We start from the raw sequence: 22,242 nt of genomic DNA on the forward strand, positions 1-22,242 counted from the left end.
AGTGTGATTATTGTTGCGCCAACACCTGAACATGGCATCAAAATATCTAAAATTACGGTACAAAATTCATTTTTGGTTTTTAACTTCTCTCGGTGCAGCAATTCTCGTTATTATTATGTCACCAATCTTCCTGTTGCAACAATATGCATTTCAATGACGAAGAAAGTGTGAAATAAAAATCGACTTTGATCTATTAATAATTTATGTTCTTTCTGCACAAGTTTATCTCGATTGTATTATTTTTGTTTATTTTTTTTTTAATTATCACACGTAGTGTACCGCAACGATCAACTCCTTCGATGGAAATGAATTAAACATTTCTCAATCCTCCGAATTCTAACATCTTTAATCAACTATTTTACCTCGTCGAAATACAAGCACGTACAAAGAATGATTTATATTCAACACTAATAACAAGTAACGATAGATATAGAAAATAAATTTATCAATCTATGAACGAACTCATAAAGCAGAGATTGAATTTTAATGTGATAATATTTGTCTCCGAATACAACTCGATTTTAAATAAAAAATGATTGAATTACAATTTCTTATTAAAACGACTTGTTTGTCATAAAATTACATGCCGATTTTCCCTCTGATTTTAAAACTTGGGGTTTCAATTCACTCGGAAGTAGACCTTCTGTTGCATGACTTGAGAAAATCATTCCCATCCAAATTATAAGTCAACACATTTAAATTTCAATCGAAACAAGAATCTACAACACATTCGCTAATTAGTAACTATTGAGTTTCTTTAAAAAACAAAAACAAATTTGCAAGAAGAATTGGACTCCGAAACTGTTAACATCGAACTATCGATCAACTTAAAATCAACACGTGACTAAGTATTTAGTTTTTTCCCCCCTCACTTGTCGCCAATCTTTTCGTAACACTGACTGATTGTGAGTAGATTTTAATCGTCGATTGTTTTCCCTGCCAACTCGAAAATACTCTTTTCTCTTATCTCCAAGCCTTTGTCCTCAGTTCCAAGTTTTCGCGATTCTTTCACATCATACGACGTGATATTTTCACCCAAACTTTTCCCCCGGAGTTGGGGGGGGGGAGGGGCTGTTTGCCGGTTTAGTACGTACCTGGCAGATCGGCAGCGCACCGCTAGTGCTTGTTCAAAGGTAGGCGAGAACCGAGTAAGCCCGAAGTGCGCCGTCGCGATCATTCTTGCGATTGCAACGACGCCGGTCGACGCGACGCTGAGCGACGCTGAGCGACGCGACGGTGGGCGCGAACAGTTTTGCTCGTTGCCTGCATCCTCCGTTCACCTTGCCGTGGCCTAGCCTCAAGCGGTATTCCTATCCGAGCTCCATTCTACTCCCGGTTTTCTCGTAATAAATAATCCTCGAGTGTGTCAGCGTGTCCGTTCCTCTTTTTTCGTTCGCCCGCAGCTGATGTGATGAAAATAATATAGTAAAATTAATTACCGAAAGAGCAGACTCTCAAGTAAATACGCGCGGATCGGAAACAGGTGTTAGCGGTTTGCTTTACTGGGAGTTTTCCGTGAAACTTACCGATCAACGCCAGCAAATCGGCAACCGAAACTACATTCTGTGTTGCATTTATATTGAAAATTACTCTAGTTACATATCTTTCGGCGTTGAACGGCAAGTTTCACTGAAAACAACCGATGTGATTATCCTTTTTGCAATTTTCTCCGTTCAACAAAAATTCGATTTATGAACACCTTCGAAATGACTTTTTTTTTGTCCTCTTTATCTACGTAAACTTTGCGAATATCAGAAACTCTCGTATCTTTTAATAACATTGGTCAAATTTCATTGATCGTGACTTTGGAAACATGTAATTTCGTAAGGTGACATGAATCAGCGGGATTTTCAGAGAATAAGTTAAAAAAAAATTGGAAAAATTCATGAAAACAAAAAATAGGATGTAGAAACTATTCGTAGTGTCACGTGAAACGATTTTCGCAATCGCATAGCTCATCTAAGTGTGCAAGTAACAATGACAATTACACACTTATATTATAAAGGTTCCCATGCATTTTCTTTGACTTACCGATTTATGCAGCACGGAATGGGCGATCGTTGGGATGAAAACTTTGGGAAACCCTGCTTCCCGTTTTCCTTTGACCAAAGACGTTTAGTAAGCGACGACTTCCTAGAAATCTTGATACGCTAATACCCTAATCTATTTTCGACTAATACGAAGGTTAGATCCGCATTATGTAGACCCCCCTTTATGTAGAAAATAACGACCCTTCATCCGAATGTCTAACTATAGTATAAATAACCTTGTATCGTAAGTTAAAGCCAACTGTAAGTAGGTTAGAATTGTCAATTCAAAAAGAAATATTAATTACCAACATATTTTATGCAAGATCATAGAGCCACGTGAAAGTGCGGTTATGTAAGCCAAGCTTGACAAAGCGCGTCAAACGTAAGAAATCACGGGTGTGTATTTTATTCTGATAACTAATAGTACGATTGAATTTTGCTTTTCCCATGCAATTTTATACCGCCAACTTTTAACGGCTCAACGTGAATTAAACTGTGTCACAATTGCAGATTGAAACACGGAGAAAAACATAAAATTGCGATGATTTCACTCGTACGAAAGAAGACATAATCAAGATGCTTACGACACATGTCGTTGAAACTAAGTAGAAAATAACTACGGCCATATAAAGCTACATAACTTGACCAATTTAGAATTAAGTACGAACGTTTAATGGCGATGCTGACGTCTCCATTGCGAATTCGACGCCAAAACAACTGCAACCGCATCGCCATTTGTGTCATCAAATTGCCTATAGCATCCATTTCACGGCGCAACGTGAGATTAACTATTTCAACGAGCAAATATAAAAGAAACTCCCCTTGACGGGTAGGATATAAAGTAAAACGAGATCTGAGAGCTGATTTGAACACATCCTCATAGATTGAAGAAAAGTAGAAACATTTTTGAAAGTTCGTTTATATAAACAGATTTATTCGATACATCTCGAAACTAGAAACCAGAAATCGACAAAATTTGCTCATCTAACAAGCAAACTGACATGTGTTTCAATTTCTGCACCCAATTTGTCCGTAAAAATATCATTCGACTTGCTTTGCTTTCTAAATGTTACATCCAATTCGACCTAGCAAAATTTATTAGATAGATTAGATTTCTTTTTGGATCGGGATACGCTGTATAAACTTTGTAGAATCTACTTCATTTCACACGCTTGATTAAAAACCTTCAATGAATGTTGTTTTCAATGAGACGTGTCTAGTTTCATGTAACCAAACGGTTGATTTATTTTTTCACAAGAAAACAAAAACGGGAAACAACATAAGAACGCCTTGAGCTTAGTCATTTGAACACTCAGACGTTCTAAAACATTCAGACTTTTACATCCTTTTGTGCTTTGGCTATAGTCTCGGCAGAAAGCATGAGTTGCTTTTTCTCAAACTCAGTCATCCGCATTCGAATAATTTTCGTGATTCCACCCTCGCCTAGCGCGACAGGAAGGGATAAGAATATTTCATCACAGATGTTGTGATGGCCCTGCAAGAGAATCAAAAAAACAATCCTAACATTGAAAAAGCAGTTTGAAAGTCTGGAATTTCATTTCACCTTCCCATTAGCTAGCAATGAGGTTCTAATTAAGGAGGCCATTATCTACAGGATGCGAATATCATTTTTTTTTTTTTGTTAGTATCATAAGTTTTAGTAATTTTAAAGAAGTCGCAGTTGATTTTTATTTTTTAAACAACGAACCACGTTTTACATAATCAATTCATGGGCAATATAATATACGTCAGTACATAGATTCATTTTTCAGCAAAACTATCGCATTTCTCGTTACATTCAAAGTGTAAGCGGAATATTTTCTAAAGAGAAAAGTGCTTTATGAAGTCAAATTTTACTAATGGTATAATCGCAACAAGGTGCTTCCGACAAGCAACTGATTTTTCTGAAAAACAGATCTATGTGCGAGCCCCATCTACTGCCCATGAATCAATGACGTAAAATGTGGGTCTTCATGTTTAAACAGCAAACATCAACCATGAAATTTTAAAAACTGTCAGAATTGATAGTAATGTAAAAAAAGTCTATATTTGCATCGTATAATAATCAGTTTCCACGACGTACTGGTTCCCTTAAGATATGAATTCTGATTTTCATCATACGTGTCAACTCACCTGAACCAACGTCGAAATCGATTTAACGTCATTCACATTTCGCAGGATGGAATCAACGATTCCAGCGACGCAGAGACCGATTGCCGTGTTTGTGTAACCCTTGAGGCACCTCAAAGTCATTCCTCTATCGAAAGTAGAATTTGAAATTGACAAGAAATGGAATAAAACAAGTACAGAGAAGTTCATAGAGCCGAAAATTAACTGTGTTCAGAGTGAATCACTCACGCTCGGATCACTTCCTGGTGAACCTCATTCCACTTCTCGTAGTCAGTTGCCAAACCAATATTAGGCACAATGTCGCGCAGCTGAACACCAGCCACGTTAACACCAGACCACAGAGGTACTATACGTAAGGAAAATGAAGAGAGGCAAAAGGAGAAAAAAAAATACGACGACTTATCGACGTGATAATTGCGTGTGATTACTGAGGTTGACAACCAAAACACAGTAAAAAAAAACAGCTAGGTAGCGTGTTTCGTTTCAACACGTCAAGTATCAGATATTTCTTGACAAACTTCAACTTGAATACACCATTGAAAGACAATGATATGGTGAGTTTCGTGTTTCCAAAGTTAATTTACTTTTTCATTGTAGAAATTTATTTCATTCGATTATTAGATTCTGATATTGCGACTAGGATCTGATTTCATTGCTGATGATTTAGAAGTTTTTAGTTTTTTCTCAACACATGCTACCACCTTACCCTGAGAATCTCCGTGTTCACCAATGATCCAGGCAGCAATTGAGCTGGGACTGATACCGAGGCGTTCTGAGATGAGGAACTGAAACCGCGAGGAGTCAATCTGGGTCCCAGTCCCTATGACTTTGTGAACCGGAAGGTTGCTCAGTTTCCAGGTAACCCAGGTCATGATGTCGACTTCGGTTGAAACAGATTTCAAATTACCACTTTAGGCTGCACGAATTTTCTACTGGGTTCGATTTTTTCACCTGGGTTTGTCACTACCAGGAATATTGCATCCGGGCTATACTGGACAAGCGGCGGTATTATATTTTTGAAAATTTCAACGTTTCGCTGCAAGAGGTCCAGCCGACTCTCGTCTTCCAACTGACGCGCTCCAGCCGTCAAGATGACAACCTTCGAGTTGCTTGACGCGCAAAAATCTACGCACGGATTAAACTCGGTTTAAGAAGGATCCGCAACCGTGATCATAATCTGTGGTCGGATCACGGCTTTGCCGAGTTACCAGTGTCATACTCGATCCTAGGATCGCCCATGAAGGTTGCACCATGCTGAAGGTCGAGGGCTTCACCCTCCATCCTCTTTGGGAAAGCATCGACGATCGCTACATGGCCGGTAATTTTCTAACCCAAGAGCAGGTGTGAAATTAACGGAAATTATTTTTAGTCTCAGCGTTCTCTAGATTGAAATCTAGACTGAATATCATGGTATTTCAAAAATCCGAGAGAAATTAAAGCTCGGAAGCTTCAGAAATTGAATTTCGAATCGGTATCGGACGAAATGGAATGAAAGTTCTCAAAACATGCTTTATATTGAAGGAATGTACGAAAAATCGCTAGTGAAGCACCATTCGAATACTGTAAAATAAAACTACTTAGGTACATGTATCAAACCGAAGAAATTCCTTCACCCTCTTCACTCTGTCACGTGTCTTTGAAGCCCAGATAGTTTCTGTTGCCAGATTTTTCCCTGATTTAGAAAGAACTACCCCAATCCGTATACCGATCCTTACTGAACACTTAACTTAATGAACACTTCGAGATTCAGGTTTCTACTAATGTCACACGAGTAAACTATTCTCGTAAAAACTTGGAAAATACCTGACAAAGTATCGCATTGATCGCGGCTATGCCGCACATTCCGGCTCCAACAACAGTCACCTTATTCGAGCTGTCTCTGATCGGTTCCGATATATTGCAGAGCAATTCGTCGCGGAGGCAAGGAGGAGGTCTGTGAAAAAATGTGTGAAAGTAGCGTTAACACAAAATAAGAAAAAGACCCTACAGAGTGGCAAGACGATCTATAATATTTGAAAGTGATAAAATTTTTTAATGACTCGATGGCCAGTGACAATTGGCGGTATAAATTGAGAAAATCTACTGTCTACCAACCCGCAGTTCGTCAGTCTGTAGTTTCCAGGTGTGATGATCTTCTCGGGGTTATTAACGGCGTTGGGTGAAGCGAATGCATCTCTAATCAACGGCGGATTGCGCGCACATAACCGACGCGCTGTCACGAGACATCTTCGCGGCTGGCTAGGCGCTTTAACCACTCGCAGAACAAGGTGTCTCAGCATTACGCTGATAACGATTCACTTGCGAATTGGTAAATATATACGCCCGCAATCACCCGTCGCATTGCAAATGAAATTTTATATATCATGCGTATACACGAATGACATTTCTAGCGGGAGCGCCATTCACCTGAACCGCAATTGTCAAGCGAATCCTTGGTTACTGCGTTACTAGACTTTGTGCGTAGGGAACGTAATTACCAGGGCCCGGATCAATGTGTAAATACATATTTTTTATTTAACTTATTTTCATTCCTTATTTGGTTTTCTAGATAAAGTAAGATGTTTGGGGGCCAGAAAATGCGGTTTCTATTTGTATGGAAATAAACAATTAAGACCTAAGCAGTTGTCTCGCGAGAATAATTCGTTGTGGTGAATCTGAAAAGAGTTACATTTTCACGCCAAGACTCAAGAAACGCAGTCAAAATATTAGAGCTGGATCAACAGCTAGGTAAGTATCAAAAAATTTCCCTGTGTTTCGGCTGTAACTTTTGAGCGACTGTATTTCAAATCGACATGTCATTACGGCTTATCCAAAAATTAAGTCTAGTATTTCTTGGTGATTTTTGAAGCCAAATCCCAAGGATTTATCTTTCTGTTTTCTGCGATTTTAGAGCTAAAAACTTTTAGACTAATTAAACCCCAAGAAATTCAAGAAATGCATTCATTCTAACATGTAATTTCGAAGCACAACTTCTTCAAAGTCACTAGAAAATTGGCAAATGGTGATTTTAGTATAATTTTTTCGTTACTTAACAATACTAACGTTAAGTTCCTTCAAAAGAAAGATCTTAAATCTACAAGGACTTTGTAACGTGTTATCTACAACTGTCGTTATCGGTAAGTATATGACTAGTGAAGACGCTTGTTTGTACAGTCAGTAAGTCAGAATTGATTAATTACATACATCATAATTAAGGACTCTACAGATTCAAATGAATACATATTTTTAGCCATGAAAAGACTTTTTCGAGTTTTTGTTTTCTCCCCAGATTAAAGTATATCGGATATAAAGATCATACAATTATTTAACTATATTAATAATTTATTTGTAAACAATATTTTTTTACCGTCATATATCTATGAATAAAATATAATTTTAATACTTCATTTTAACATAATCTTGTAATACATAGAATTTTAATTTTTTATTTTTTTTGTTTTAATTGTGGTTTTTTTCGTATGTATGGAATTCGATGTTGGTTATGACAATGTGAGCATTAATAAATTAGTAGAAACTGAAACCCTTTTTTAATTAAGGTCAAACTTTGTCAAAAGTGTGCGGTATATGACAATGCAGCTTGTTGTTAGTGAATTATAAAATACAATATTGAATTCCGTCGATCAGTAACTGGACTGTACAGATTATTGAGATTAACTAAAATAGTAACAACGGCCAACGCTTCTAATTTAACTCAATAGGGTAGTATTGAAGTACATCATCGTCAACTATTATTTATTACGAATCCACTTTGAGAATAATTTTTCTATTCCTTTTTCGACCAAGAAATAAAACTACCATCAGGATTTATTGAATAGGAAACTATAGATAATACCACAGAGTCGGTTGTCATACGCTTAATGTTTAAAACACCATGTGACATGCCCACAATGCGATTTTAGTATGTTGACAGTATAACTATATAAATGGAACGCATATCAAAATGCGTGGTATTTCCCGTGATCAACCGACAAGTACGTATACGTCGTATTTTCACTGTAAGGAATGAGTCTGCAGTTGAAATTGCTATTTGGTAATTTTTTGTATACATAGAAACAAAGAATTTTATGTACGGATAAGTTCTATACCATTGTCATTGCCTAGCAATGCATTTATCGTGCACTTTATCATAGTATGTACATTTTAGAACAGCAGCTAGAAATTATTCTGTATGACTTAGTCTACTGCACGAATAAACAAGAATATAATGGTATTGATTAGATTGGAATTTTTGTATCACTCTCATACCATCGATGTATGAATATCCTCGTAAGGTTTGTGCCACTATCATTATACTCTGATACGCAATAATTTTCATAATTAAGTAGTTTAATAGTACTATATTTATATTGACACATGCATTCTGTTCATTGGTAACCTCGACGATAGAGGATGTTAAGACTGAACATTGTAATGTGTCACTTTCAGTAACGTGCACTCAGTTTTGGGGTATATTTTGTACAACTAGATACTGGAATATAATTTCAGGTAGATAGGGTGAATTACGTTTGTGCTGATCCATACGTACCGGTAGGTGGCCGGTACAATTTGGGAAGAGTTAATATCTGGAGACTATTAAATGCATATTTTCGTACACCTGTGTTCTTCCACGTATTTTCTCTGCGACATCCTTCGCTATAATGAAAATAATATTCCAATAAATTAGAAAAAAAATAAGAATCACAGCTTTTCATTGTGAATTTTCTTTTGCAAAGTATCATAATTGTCAATACAAAAATGTGTTTAAATTTACAGTAATATCAAAGGATTTTCATGGACAATAACACAAATCTATACAAATTTTGTAAATGATGAAAGAAAAAGCCATCAGTTTGTTACCTTCGCATACAATCCAGTGCTCTGTTAAATTCGTGCTCAGCAAGATGATATTCTGCGGCTAGTACATTGACTTGTTCAAGAGTTATTGACATACCGGTACGATCTTTGGCGCTTTTACAGCTGGTAAATCTTAACCCTCTCATACGCCGACAGATATGTGATGAAAGTTGAAGGACGTCAACATTTTTATTTACCTTGGTCTGTACACATGTTTTCAAATGATTAACCATATCTGCCAATGTTTGATTTAAAGGTGACCGGGTACCGACTGAAAATGTTAAACATTGCAAGTTTTTTAACTGGTACAAGCTTACCTATAGTTTGGTGGGATCAGCAATAACAAATTAATCCCTATTTTTTTTAACTTACTTCTGCTGGAAGAAGGTTCCGTAGGCAAGTTAAGTTTTTTGAATCTTAAGTAATATTCATTTAGTCTGTCAAAGTTGTCGATATTGCTCTTCTTTTGAGGTCTTGTCGTCCCAAGGCTCTCAGCCAACGTAGCCATCTCATTTATGCCAACGTTGAAAAATACTGGCGTTACATTAAATGAAATAGTTTGTCTCAAAGATGGCACAAGCGGAAGTAGAGAATAGATAGCATCTGGTACTGGAAGCATTACTGTCAATGCTGTTCGTGAGCCAACTACCCGTGGCAATGGCAACTGAGCAGCACACATAGATTTTCCCTCTATTCTGTAGTGACAAATAAATGATGTCATGTATGTTTCAGGAATTATTCAATCTGTATTTGACGCTGCTGACCAGAATATCCGATCAGTTTTAAATATTTTATACATATACCTATCATGAACACCACATCTAGACAACGTAAAGGCGACAGTATGCAAATCTTCGACCGCAACAGTCATGTCACCCCACATATCAATTTCATCTCCATAGTAGCTGAGAAGAGCTTCAAATGATATGATTGGTCCAAGAGTTGTAAGAATCAAGAGAAACATAGGATCAGGCCGCTGGCACCATAGCTTGGCCATTAAACCGGTTACCAATGCTGTCAACTGAAAAGTGAAATGGCATTGAGCTTAATCAATAGAGTAAAACGTATATAAAATAGGAGCATGTTTTCCACTTAATTATCCAAAACAGAATGCTCAAAACATGATACAGCGATAACTTTTCAATACTTCTGGTCATTTTTTTTCAGACTTTATAAAGTAATCTAGCACTAGCGAACCTCTACAGTTTACAAAAGACGTTTACCGCTTGACTGAAGCACACATCCCTCCTGTATCGAACATTACAAGCTCTTTGGGCAGCCTTAGCATCTTCCTGAACTCGAAATACCGAATGTGTAAGCCTAGCAGTCTTCAGAAGTCCATCCATGGCTTGTCGTAATTTCTTCATACTGGGCCTAAGCTCGCTGGTCCAATCAACTATTGATGCGAAGTCCAGACCCTCGGTAAACTTATTTCTTTGGCCTGAATTGCTTTTAATGACTTTTGTCATTGTGTCTACTGCTTGACAGACTTTATTAGAAGATGCATTACAATAAATATCAGTCAACCCTGACGCATTACGAGCTCAAATAACAGATATAATGAACAATTATTGTCTGTCAGTCCCATGTTACTACGTCATAAATTATCCTAAGTATCTTACCTTCTTTAGCCTTAGTAAGAGCCGGTGCCGATTTTTCCAGAGACGAATTCGTGTCTTGTTTCGACACATTGGTATTATCTAATAGTTTGCTCGACTCGTCATTTTTTGTGCCATTTTTTGGTTGAATGGTGACCACAGCAGGAGAATGACAATTATTCGGAGCATACCCCTTCAGACTTTGGGACCTGCCTAAACCATTTTTACTACGTAAACGAACAGCAGGACTGCTGCATCTACCACAGAGGAATTTAACTTTAGAAACTAAACACATGACGCTGGCTTCAATATTGAGTTGCGTAAGATCCCATGGTTCAGGCTCGTCAGTAGGCTTGTAATAATTTGCTGATGGAGAGTTGCACATTTTTTGTGTATCTAAAAAACGTTTGCTCAAATCCAAATCTCCTTTGAACCCGCCTCTGTCATCCTCTTCATTGCTATTATCAGCACTATTCCCGTTTTGATTAGATTCCGCATCGTTTGATTGATCTTCAACGTCTGGAAATATTACAAAGTTCTCTGCTGATACGACCTGCCCGTTTTCATTGATTTCCTTATAAGAGGAAAGATTACTGTATTTCATTTTTGAACTTTCTTTCGTCCAAATATCCTTTACACACTCAGGTGTATCAGGTGTTACAAACTCGTCAAAATCGGGACTTTTCAGATCAAAATTAAGCTGTTGGGTAATCCGTTTGAACGGAGAAAGAGACTGGTGAGTTCTTAAATCCAGCGTCAATGTATCATCGTTATTTATGGGTTCTTGAACAGTTGCAGCAACCTTGTACTCTTCTAGAAACGTTAACGCTTCTTCAACCAATCCAGGATCCCACAAGCTAAGTAATATCCTAGTTTTTGATATCATATCTTCACAAATGGGTAACATGCCACTAGTTTGCTTCTCCTTAGCAAGTTTCATGAGAGAACGCATTGCCTCAACTACATCACGACGCAATTGTTTTATGGCTTGAATTGCATCGTGCGCCATAGTTATTTTAGATGGCCCTTGATATAACTGATTGCAGCGTGTCGGTGATTCTTTGAGATCTTGTACCAATCTACAGTTAGTTATCAGCAATTATTAAGAGCACAATGCAAACAGTGCATACTCGACAAAACAAAGTGACCATAAAAGCTGGAAACTTAAGTATCAAATAACGTTGGAGAATTTTCGGATAAGAATTCAATTTCAATTTAAAGGATTCGACTAACCCTAAGAAAACTCTTTTCATCAATTTTCTAGTTCGGCTACATTTTTCTTATCTGCCTCTTTATGACAAAAAACGATGGTTGAAGAGCAAATCAAGGAATTTTCAATTCCAGTTCAAATGGCCACACATAGTACGATTATCTTAATACTTCACCTAATAAGTCCACCATTTTTACTCTTGTGAGCATGTGCTGTAAAGGCTCCTACACTGATGAAATCATAGAAACCACATTTATTTAGTGTGTCGTTATGGACCCACATCCTTTGCAAATGAAGATTCAAGGGAGCAAATTCTAGGGTCCTATCATTCTTTCGCGTTGACTGTTTGAAATGAATCCCTACGATGTAATCATAATTTACAGGTTTTGGTCAGTGAAGAAACTTTTATCTTTTGATTGAAGAATATCACAGCGTGAATAATTAACCACATACCCTTAAAAGCGGTCAAATTTTGTTTAGCTTGCGAATAGAGATGTAAAAGATGCAGATGTCGATCGAGAAGCTCTATCTGCTTTGTGTGCCAGGGCTCGCGGAGTTCACCCATTCCTGCTACCTCTTGCAGAAGCTCTTTTTCTTCTTGTATCCAAATTTCACTAAGATGGTATTTAAATTTGTACCACTTTCAAATTGACTTGTTTAGCATACTTACAGTAGCTGCTGCGGAAATTGAAAACACAATTTGCTCTCTGCCATTATCTCATGAACACATATGTCACCTCCTAGACCAGAATGGAACCTGTATAGTAACAAACATTAGTAAATTTTACATGGCTTGACGACTTCATAACTTCATATACAATGGAGGCAGCAAATACTGACCTGTATGTTTGGACATGGGGATTCGCAAATAACAATTTAAGTTGACCTTGATGTGGAAGCTTCATTTTCGTTCCTAATCTTGGAGGCAAAGACTGTGACCTTCTATGAGAAAATATCTACGAATGGGAATGAAAGTTTTTAAAATGCATGAAGCGGTTTATCTTAAATATTTTCAGAGAATCAACAGAGGGAGGCCTTTGTGACTTTTAACATTGAAATTTATAATTGTCATACATGATCCAGTCAAGCCATTAATTTTGCTTAGATTACGTACTTCAAAATTAAATCTTAGACAACTTCGTATGCATTGAAATGTTTTTCCGTTACTATTTGTTGCTGAACTGGAAGTGAACCTTTTTTCAGATTCACTACGATTATCATTGATATTTCACTTAGTGCGTTTTGAAAATCAGTGTTTGCATATTTCGATATTGATAATTCAGTCACAAATATCACTGTTACCTGATTATTAGCCGGTATGTTTCTACAAGGAGTACTTTCTGTGCTATTGCCTTTGTCTTCTGCCTCCAAGTTCCACACATTAATGGTTAAAAAACCTACTGTTGTGGCTTTGGCAGACTTCAATGGTATTCTTAGTCTGTCGACAGAAAAAAAATCATGTAGAGTTGAACTAATTGAAACCTTGAGAACTGTATGAATAAATACGATATGAATAACAGAGTAGCTTTCGCTATTATTTTTGCAAAATTTATCAATATTTTTGTGAATTGTTCGTAATGTTCTCGTTAAGATACAAATACCTCATGTTTCCTTTGACAGTGCCAGAAAATATTAGCATTTTATTCGATATAAAAATATGCCTACATCATTTTAACGTCAAATGAGTATTCAAACTGAACAAATAAATAATTAAAGGTAAATAATTGAGTGACTTGCCGTGGTGTATCTTGTATGGCATTGAATATAACCACTGCAGATCCTATTGGCGTAGCAGTCTGACTAACTCTCTCCCTAACGTCATATGCAGTAATCCTTACTTTCGTCTCCGAAGTTAAACCATCGCTTGTACGAAAGCTTACAGTTGTCAGAAATCCAGGATTGCTGCTCCTCTGTAAACACAGAACCGTATCCAATATAGACTAGCCATTACTGAATAATTGGGCAAAAGATGAGCAAATAATTTCTGGTGGTGAATGATACGAAGCCCATTTATAAAGAAGAAGGGTTTAATTACAATCAAGATATAAAGGGTAGAGTGTTGTTGATTCAAGTATCTCCATGTTTACCTCGACTACTTCAGTTCTGGCGTATTTAATCCATGTATTTGATCGATGAGCAAGAATATCAATTTCTAATACAGGATTTGGGGGACGGCCATGGCCATCACATAACAGATTGTCACATGCAAGTGATACTTCACAGATTGGTATTTCAGCTGGATCTGTTGTAAGTATAAATACGATTAATTATATGGCATAGACACTTATGGAAGACGGGTTGAATTTATGATTTTTTAAAACTATTAACTCACCTGTGGTAATTCCCTGTTGAAGACGCATCATTTGAATGTCGGTTCCATGTTTATGACCGCTACAAGCCTCTATCCGTTGTCGTAGTGCCAGTAACTGACTACGCATGCATTCATAACTAGCCAACTGGAGTGCCTGCAGCCAGCTATCTCTGTCTTCTGAAGAATTTGCACCCAGCTGTTGGAATAAGCCACCATCGAAAACTAGACATAAACAGAGTACAAGACATGAAAAAAATTTTGCTGCATCTAAAAATACTTAACAGACGAATTATTCTTTTCATAGAAGTTTTACTAATTGTAAAAAACTGCTAGTAAAAGTATGTAAGCAAAAAAAGTATCGAGAAGGTCACGTTTTTACATGACTAAATATATCTGATATAGTTGGAATTAACATGAATGATTACTCTTTATCCGACAATGATACTCTGGAGTTGGACAAACACCACCAGCCATAACTTACCTATGCTGAATCCATAGGGAATTTGATGTGTTGGCGGATCGACACGGACATTGCATTGTTCGAGTATAATAACTCCAAGAGGCTCTGACCATTGTTCTCTTGATTTAAAATAAAACAACAAATTTCCTCGCAACCTGCACCACCGCTCTAGACTTGCTGTTGAAAAAAAGTATAAAACAGAATGAATTATTACATTAGTTATTTCTTCATTATGTTGAAAACGTTTTGCATTGTTTTTTTTCTCTGTGATAAGTACCAATACTTTGCCAATAATTATCATGTGCAGTTCGACATTCGTGTGAATCATTTTTTGTTTTGGTATCCCTTAAAAAAAATGACTACTGTACCCCGGATGTGTAATACTAAACTATTGACTTGGTAAAGAACTGGTCTGCAATAGTGTGAGTATTAGCAAGTTACAATAAAACTATGTTGGCGTTGACTCCAATATATGAAAAACTCCTTGGCACGCTGACTTGTCGACCAACAGAGTATCGAGTAAGGCGTCTTACCACCCACTAGCATATCCGCGCAGAAGGTTACTGTGTATTTCAAAGAAGCCTTACTATGAACAGTGCTTGAACTATACTGGCAAGATTACCCTTTAACAATTTAAACTATCAGGGCTCTACTGTGGTGACAAAGTATTGGAATTCACTAGTGGAGTGGTGAAGGCCATCGGAGTAGTAAGTCGCTACTGTTGATATCAACAATATACATTATTAGAATTCATTATTACACATTCTAATAACGCAAATTCTACACATTAAAGAAATGTATAAATAGAGTAGATAAATAATCAGTAGGCTTTTTTTCGTATATATTTTCCATTTTGTCAAAGTATTACTCCACTAGTGCATACTCCGATAGTGCAGCATTCCATTAATGAAGTACCCCAATAGTGGCAGAAATACTCTCAAAGTTAAATGCTGGTACCCCATTACGCCAACAGTACAGTAGTTATTTTTGATCTGGAATGTTCGTGAATTGTATTTTTTTTCTCGATAGCCATAAAAACTGAAATACCATCATTATCCAGGTTTTTCAAGATCTGGTTTCAAATATGTTAAAGAATTGAAAGCAAATCTAACAGCGTAATATAAAATTAGGACATCTTACGCTTTTTAAAGGATTAATTATAAGTACTCCGATGATGTGGGTCCACTGCTTCTTGCATATTGTGCCGTGCTTTCAAGATTTATGGCCACCCTATTTGGTATGTGGTATGTTACAAATAACAGTATAGCCAAATTATACATTAATGGTACCCAGAAGTCATTTTGATAAAGTTACGAAACTTGCAGTTCTTAATTCAAATTATGAAATATACATTGACTACAGCCAAGTTTTAGATATTTTACTGTAGTTTAAGTTTTGAATTTCTCATTCTACTACGAAGAATATGGAATCGTTACTTGTATTCAGCAGTAAGAGGATTACAAATGAATAACAAGTTGCACAGTTTTCGAGTACATTGATTTTTTTCAATCTACATGCGCTACGTCGCTAATTTCAGCATGCATAATTTACAAACCAGGCAGCTCAAGTACAAAGCTCACATACATGCAGATGATAAAATATGCTATCGCGTACAAAGATTAGCGAATTATTTGAATTGCTTTCATTATGTGATATTTAATTAATCAGTTACAGTATGATTCAAGCTCCCTTGATCAAATCAACGGAATATCCTTTCCACAATATCTTATTCTCCAATATGTGAGTATAATGCAATTAAGCATCATGAGACGAGAACTTCTGTCAACAAAAATTTCGAAATATTTTCACCACACAAAATTATGAAGAACTAAAATTTCGTCTTATTTCATTAAAAGTATGAAAGTTGAAGTGATACAAAACGCACAATTTGTGAAAATGAAAATAAAGCTGTAATATTATTCAGTGGAATGTAATGTGCATAAGTAATAACGAAAGTTCATTTCACATTCGTATATTAAAAAATGATACCTAAAGTCCTGATGACTGGAAATAGTTGTTGAAATATCATTTCATTTAAAATTTTGTTGCATAAATCTGTTTATGAAATTTTAAATGATTATATTTTTCTACCATTAAATGCTGTAGTCAAAATTTTGGTCTGCGACGAACTTGAGTTTACATGTTCTTGATATTTCTTCGATGCAAAAAAAAATTGAAATTATGGTTTTTATTAATTGGTTTACACGGGATAAAATTTTAAACATTTATTTTAATAATTCTGGCAACTCGATATTAAAATACTTTAGTACGGAAACAGTATTTTTTTCCAACAATATATTTAAACTTCCATTCTTCAAGTAAACGAGTTGTTATTTTCAATTTCAGGCGAATTGAAATTTAGCTTCAACTACAAAATTTGTAATGTGAAATGAACTATCAAGGATAATGTATTATTATCGAAATATTGGAACGTGTTAAATATGAGATCAGTGGAGAGTTGTGTTAATCGCAGGAAGTTGGATTAGGAATTTGAAAGGTCTAAGTGTAAAATCCACTCGATGGTACCTTTACTCGTGCTGGCTGTTACACAACTGAGGTCTCGTAGAGTCTTATGTGTTTTTCCTTTTTGTCTTTTGCTCTCAAGTTTTTTACCTGTACCTGGAAATTGTATGGAGGTACAGGTAATGATTAACCATGCACCTCTTTTTAAAAGAAAGAATAGAGTAAACATGTCCTTGGGTAACTAGATTGAATGTTCATTAATTTTTTTTTAGAGTTAGTACAATGAGTTATATTTCAATTGATTATAAGTTGAAAGAAAAGGAAAAAATAACATGAAATATGAAACTTACAATGATATCTAGTCTATTAATTATCCTGTAATTAATTCTACGTATAATGTATTCACTTTCTGGGGTAAACTAATGCATGTCGCCTCTTACAGCAGAAGAATTTTCATAAAATATTCGATTTTTCAATGACCTGCCAGATCTAGGTCTCATACGTGCAATTTCAAACAGCGATTATTTTTCACATTGTCTCATTCGCCCGAAACATTCGGTGGTTGTTTGGTGAAATAAGTCAAAATGTGCACACGATGTCAGCGCTGTTTGGATCATCTATTCTTTTTACACCTTAGTTGCATACTCACACAAACTCAAAAATCAAATCACTTGAGATTTAGGGACCCAAGTTCCTTAGCTAAGCCACAGGCGATATCGACAAGCACATACATAAGGGATTCTACGTGGACTAAGATTAAATTTTCTTCAATTTAAAAATTGATAATAAAAGAAGACTTTTTTGCAGGTACAATTTTGGGTGTGACTTATATCTTTTTAGATCACAGATATTAAAAAGAAATTTGGCTTCGGTAAGGGTGGATTGAATTTTTATTTATTTTTTTTTAAATTACCGAATATATTCTCAAGCAATAGTAAAATCTGGATAATTATCAGAAATGTCAACAGGTCTTGAAAAACTGTGGCTAAGCTCACGGAGAATGCACACGCGCATATTGATGATTAGCTTGTGTGAGTTATGCATTTCAATACACAAGTAGGAAATGGTGTAAATGTTCTATTTTTATTTATTTCAAACATACTTCCAATAAATCACTTTTATTGCACATATTTAATGGAAACGTGTCGACGTTATCTATTTAAAAAATTCTCTTAGGACTTGTTTCGGAATAATCTAAAATAGGAATCAATGTGCACTTCAATAATTTCATTATGGTGAATATTTTTTCTGTAATTCTTTACAAACTTTGATGTAAAATTGCAGAGAATTTTTCGGAGTCGTAGATTACCAATAAAAAATTTTTTTCGGTTCTTTCATCAAATTTTTTTAATGACGATCTTTACATTTTTGTACACTTTGATTTATTTCTAGATTTTATTTTTTCTCCAACATTTCTAACTTGCTCGATTTTTTTTTTCTCGCTACCCTCTCATTTTTTGAGACGCGGATTTATTATGCTTTTACGAAAAAAGTTGGCAAAAATTTTCTATCATTCTTGTAACAATGTTTAAATTATTTTTTCAGAACTTGACTATTTTTTTTTTTAATACTGGGGAAAATGAATTGAAACATGAAATTATACACTAAAGTCTTGTACAGTTACAATGAAGACAGATAATAAAGTGGAAGACGCTTATATTGATCAAATACAAGTCCTTGAAAGTCATTGTGGAGTTGCAAAACAGTGATTTTTTTTATACATCATAACGTTAATATTATACTAATTTCAACCTGGTCTATCTACATAATTTGAGGGCGAAACTTCAACTGTTGGATCACTCAGCACTACGAATACAGGTTTACACTCAAAGGATTTGAAATACGTGTTCAAATTGAAACTCCAATTTGTTTAAAAACTTTTAAATAACTAGGGTAACCTTTTCTCATTATTATTGATCTATGTGCTGTTGTAACTATCAGAACTCCTAAGATTTATCTGCAGGCTTTTCTTTACAAAGTACACATTCCTTCTGAACTTTGCTTAATGTTCATGCAAGCTTCAACATAGTATTAATATATTTTTCATTCAAACTATTTTGAAGCCGTATGATAAAATTTCATTATGTAAAGTCTAATCATTCGGAAATAGCTTTTCAAACACATGTTACGGGTAGTACATAGATCTATAGCAAAAATTATTTATTTGATGCAACTACATCTTTCAATACTTGACCTTTTACTCTTGGTCCAGTTTCATAAATTTATTTAAATCAATGAATTTTCAATAGACTCCATTAAGCATAGTTCACCACCAAGAAACGTGATCAGCAGATCACGCACGCATATAATCTGAGAAAAGTTTTACAGAATAACAATTCCCTGCAATTTTTATTTAACGAATCACGATTCACAAAATGATGTCTTGCAGAGATAGGCAGAAAAATTTACAAGGAAAATTCTTGACACGGCATCTTGCAATGCTCCTTAAGAATATGATGCTCATGAACGATGGCACTCGATTGATACAATTGTTTAAAAATTGTGATTGTCACTGCATTTGTAACGGTATTTATAAAGTTAACTGTAATGTACACATGAGACAGTCCAAACGATCGTGTACAAGGTTCTGTCGCAACACTCACTGAATATGTTGCCGAATTCTTGATTTGCCGAGCCATACAAAATAACCATCCGGTGAAAAAAATCAGCAACCCATACCACGAGGAGGGTCAATGACGAATCTTGTCTATTTTCGCTTGAACTGTCCCGTATGCATGTTTATAGATTGAATTACAAGTCCTTCTAGATTTAAACGAGAAACATATCATTAGTACCGAAGGAAGTAACTTTTACATCAGCCTAAATTTGAAAAAATATAAAGGACACGTCTTCAGCATGCCTGCGAAATTAAATAGTTAAATGTCAATGTAAGGTAACTAAGTAATTATTTCTATCGGCATACTCATGTCCTTGAATCGAACAACAAATGAAACATTAATTATTAAATTTTATTTTCAAAATTTCAAACATTTACAGTACAGTTAGAACGTCCATGCATAAGTATCTATTAGCCTGATAAATGATGTAGAAAAAAAACAAAAAAAAAGAGAGAAAACATTAATTCGCATAGCATCTGTTTTTTAAATATATCCGATCAGCTATACAACAACTCACTCTCTGTTCTTCGAAAGAAACCTTCTTGCCGTTCCCGTATGTATAAAATTCCTTCCTTATCAAATTTTTGCGACGGCTGTGTTGCCAATGTCATCAATTCCTGTTTATTAAAACGCATGTTTCTTTGTCCTGTATTACAACATTCTCATCGATCTTCACCAGCAACGTGTGATCTCAAGTTCACTGGAATGAAAATATTTCTATAAAATAATTTGATGTGAGATAATTCGTTATTTGCAATTTATACACTCTGTCTCAGGTACCAATATCCAACGCTCTGGCCATTCCCATGCCACCATATTCCGAAGAATTGTACACACGTCAATTGATGCGATTGACGTGATAAACATTTTCGTAATACGAATATTCGTCGTCTACCATTCATCTGGCATGCGTTACTTTGAAATGTATCACTCACAGATCATAACAAACATAATCTAGACCATCCCATTTCCCATTCAGCAAAGTTCACCCCTTATTACTCACAGTATGTCTGAAAGTGGGAAAGCCTCATTTGGCTACATATTTATTATTATTAATGGTATATATTTTCATATTTCTTCCAAACTACACAGAGATACTTCAAACACCAGAGAACAGGTACAGCAAAATCTGTTTTAAAAATTTAGATAAATGTCTCGGAACAGATTACTCGGGTGCAAAATGACGTTCTTTATCGCTATACAAGCAGAAAATGACTGAGAACTGTTATCGATACCTCACCTTAATGCGTATACACAAATGTCAATCTTAAGATACAAACAATCATTAATGCATGAGAATCTCCACAGGTATTGATCCACAGGTAAAATAAGTTTTGGAAATGATCACCCAATAAGTCTGTCTTTTCAGTGCAATTAATCCCAAAATCATCATGGTGTCAACAAAACCACGATGTTTATGAAATTATATTGTGAATTATGATCATTGCGCAATGAGGTTGATAACTTGTTTTATTGAATTTTAAATAAGAGAGGATCACTGATATCAGCAGAATGAATTCGGGCAATGCAAGACACATGGAAGATCTTATCTTAAATCCGCGATAAATAAGCAATAATATAATACACGAGTCAAATACCTTTACTCATCTTATGCTTATACCTATGTAATCAGTAAGCACTGTTATTCCGTTGTACAGTTTTATCAGATTAATAAATGAAGAATATTGCATGAAAGATGCTCTAAAGTTGTAAGAAGTCATCAGAATTTCATCCTGATACGTGAAACTCCTTATTCGACTTATTTAAGTGATAAAAATATTAAAATAATGTACAAAAGTGTAATCACGTACTTGGGTTCAAGTGATGTATATGAGATTCTTCGAGAGGCAGACTCTTGCAGACACTTCATTTATTTAAGCAGAAGAAGAAGAAGGATCAAAATATATACGATTCATTATTTGACAACTATGTCATAGTTTCATCACAACTTCTCGAAACGGGTAATATTTGTATGAGGAATATTGAAAACGAATCGTAAAGTTACTTGAGCTCGCGGATTCGTGTAGAGTTTTTTTTTATTTCCTATACCTACGCAAAGTCAATAACACAGCTGATTACCGGTTTATTTCATTATCCGGAGCTAAGATTTTTTTTTCTTCAAACCAAGAAAATTCACTTCTGGCGACTGATCTCAGGGATAAGCGAATAAACAGTGTCAAAAGTTCTACTCGTGGTCCACTCCTAGCCGCCCCAACATTGCGGATGACGTTCGTAGGCTCATAGTTAATATATACGTCCGTATGTATGTCACCACACAACCCCACATCTTTCCACTTCAACCATGAATACATACGTAGGTAGACCTCGCATTGAATCTTCCAAACAGTGAGATCTCATTCGTCAGTCGGCGACGTTGCCACATAGCAGTGCTTGGGTGAACGAGTCACGTGATCTTTTCGCTTGCGCATTGGGGTGCGTTCCGAAATTAGCCGGCACCACTAAAAACTCCCTAGGACAGTTTGAAGAGGTAAATATGCTTTGCATTACGCGATGTTAAATATGGCACCTCGAAGAGTAGTTCCAAAAATCTACATTGTATCAGAAAACGTTGCTAAATACAGAACATGA

The 22,242-nt window shown here is 35.7% G+C and overlaps 3 protein-coding genes across 11 annotated transcripts in view; all 3 read right to left on the bottom strand.

The window, feature by feature from the left end:
- Positions 1-1,201, bottom strand: part of LOC107227067 — a 71,868-nt gene extending 70,667 nt beyond the window's left edge. For both annotated transcript variants that reach the window (XM_015668116.2, XM_015668108.2), the window contains exon 1: positions 1,095-1,201. The gene's annotated coding sequence lies outside the window, so the exon portion shown is untranslated. The remainder of the gene's footprint in view (positions 1-1,094) is intronic.
- A 2,085-nt stretch (positions 1,202-3,286) lies between these two features.
- Positions 3,287-6,564, bottom strand: LOC107226992 (L-lactate dehydrogenase-like). Its single transcript, XM_015667994.2, has 8 exons — positions 6,255-6,564; positions 5,964-6,093; positions 5,369-5,486; positions 5,112-5,285; positions 4,867-5,040; positions 4,389-4,506; positions 4,164-4,287; positions 3,287-3,525 (listed from the first exon to the last, which is right to left on the bottom strand). The coding sequence occupies exons 1-8, from the start codon at positions 6,437-6,439 to the stop codon at positions 3,361-3,363; spliced, it is 1,188 nt and encodes a 395-aa protein (XP_015523480.2). The 5' UTR covers positions 6,440-6,564; the 3' UTR covers positions 3,287-3,360.
- Positions 6,565-7,596: 1,032 nt separating this feature from the next.
- LOC107227059 (inositol polyphosphate-4-phosphatase type I A) lies at positions 7,597-21,980 on the bottom strand. 8 transcript variants are annotated; one of them, XM_046730870.1, is made up of 19 exons: positions 21,733-21,806; positions 21,465-21,517; positions 20,171-20,353; positions 17,099-17,191; positions 14,594-14,749; positions 14,134-14,334; positions 13,889-14,043; positions 13,539-13,711; positions 13,104-13,239; positions 12,642-12,757; positions 12,472-12,558; positions 12,255-12,415; positions 11,977-12,160; positions 10,616-11,670; positions 10,217-10,482; positions 9,797-10,014; positions 9,366-9,688; positions 8,997-9,264; positions 7,597-8,792 (listed from the first exon to the last, which is right to left on the bottom strand). In XM_046730870.1, exons 3-19 carry the CDS (start codon positions 20,286-20,288, stop codon positions 8,660-8,662), a joined length of 3,843 nt encoding a protein of 1,280 aa, XP_046586826.1. In that variant the 5' UTR covers positions 20,289-20,353; positions 21,465-21,517; positions 21,733-21,806; the 3' UTR covers positions 7,597-8,659. The 8 variants fall into 8 exon arrangements, with proteins under 8 accessions (XP_046586826.1, XP_046586827.1, XP_046586825.1 ...); XM_046730871.1 differs by lacking the exon at positions 21,465-21,517 and having other exon boundaries at positions 21,707-21,874; XM_046730869.1 differs by having other exon boundaries at positions 21,465-21,874.
- Positions 21,981-22,242: the final 262 nt, after the last annotated feature.

The sequence above is a fragment of the Neodiprion lecontei genome, chromosome 2, assembly GCF_021901455.1.
Source record: "Neodiprion lecontei isolate iyNeoLeco1 chromosome 2, iyNeoLeco1.1, whole genome shotgun sequence".
NCBI lineage: Eukaryota > Metazoa > Arthropoda > Insecta > Hymenoptera > Diprionidae > Neodiprion > Neodiprion lecontei.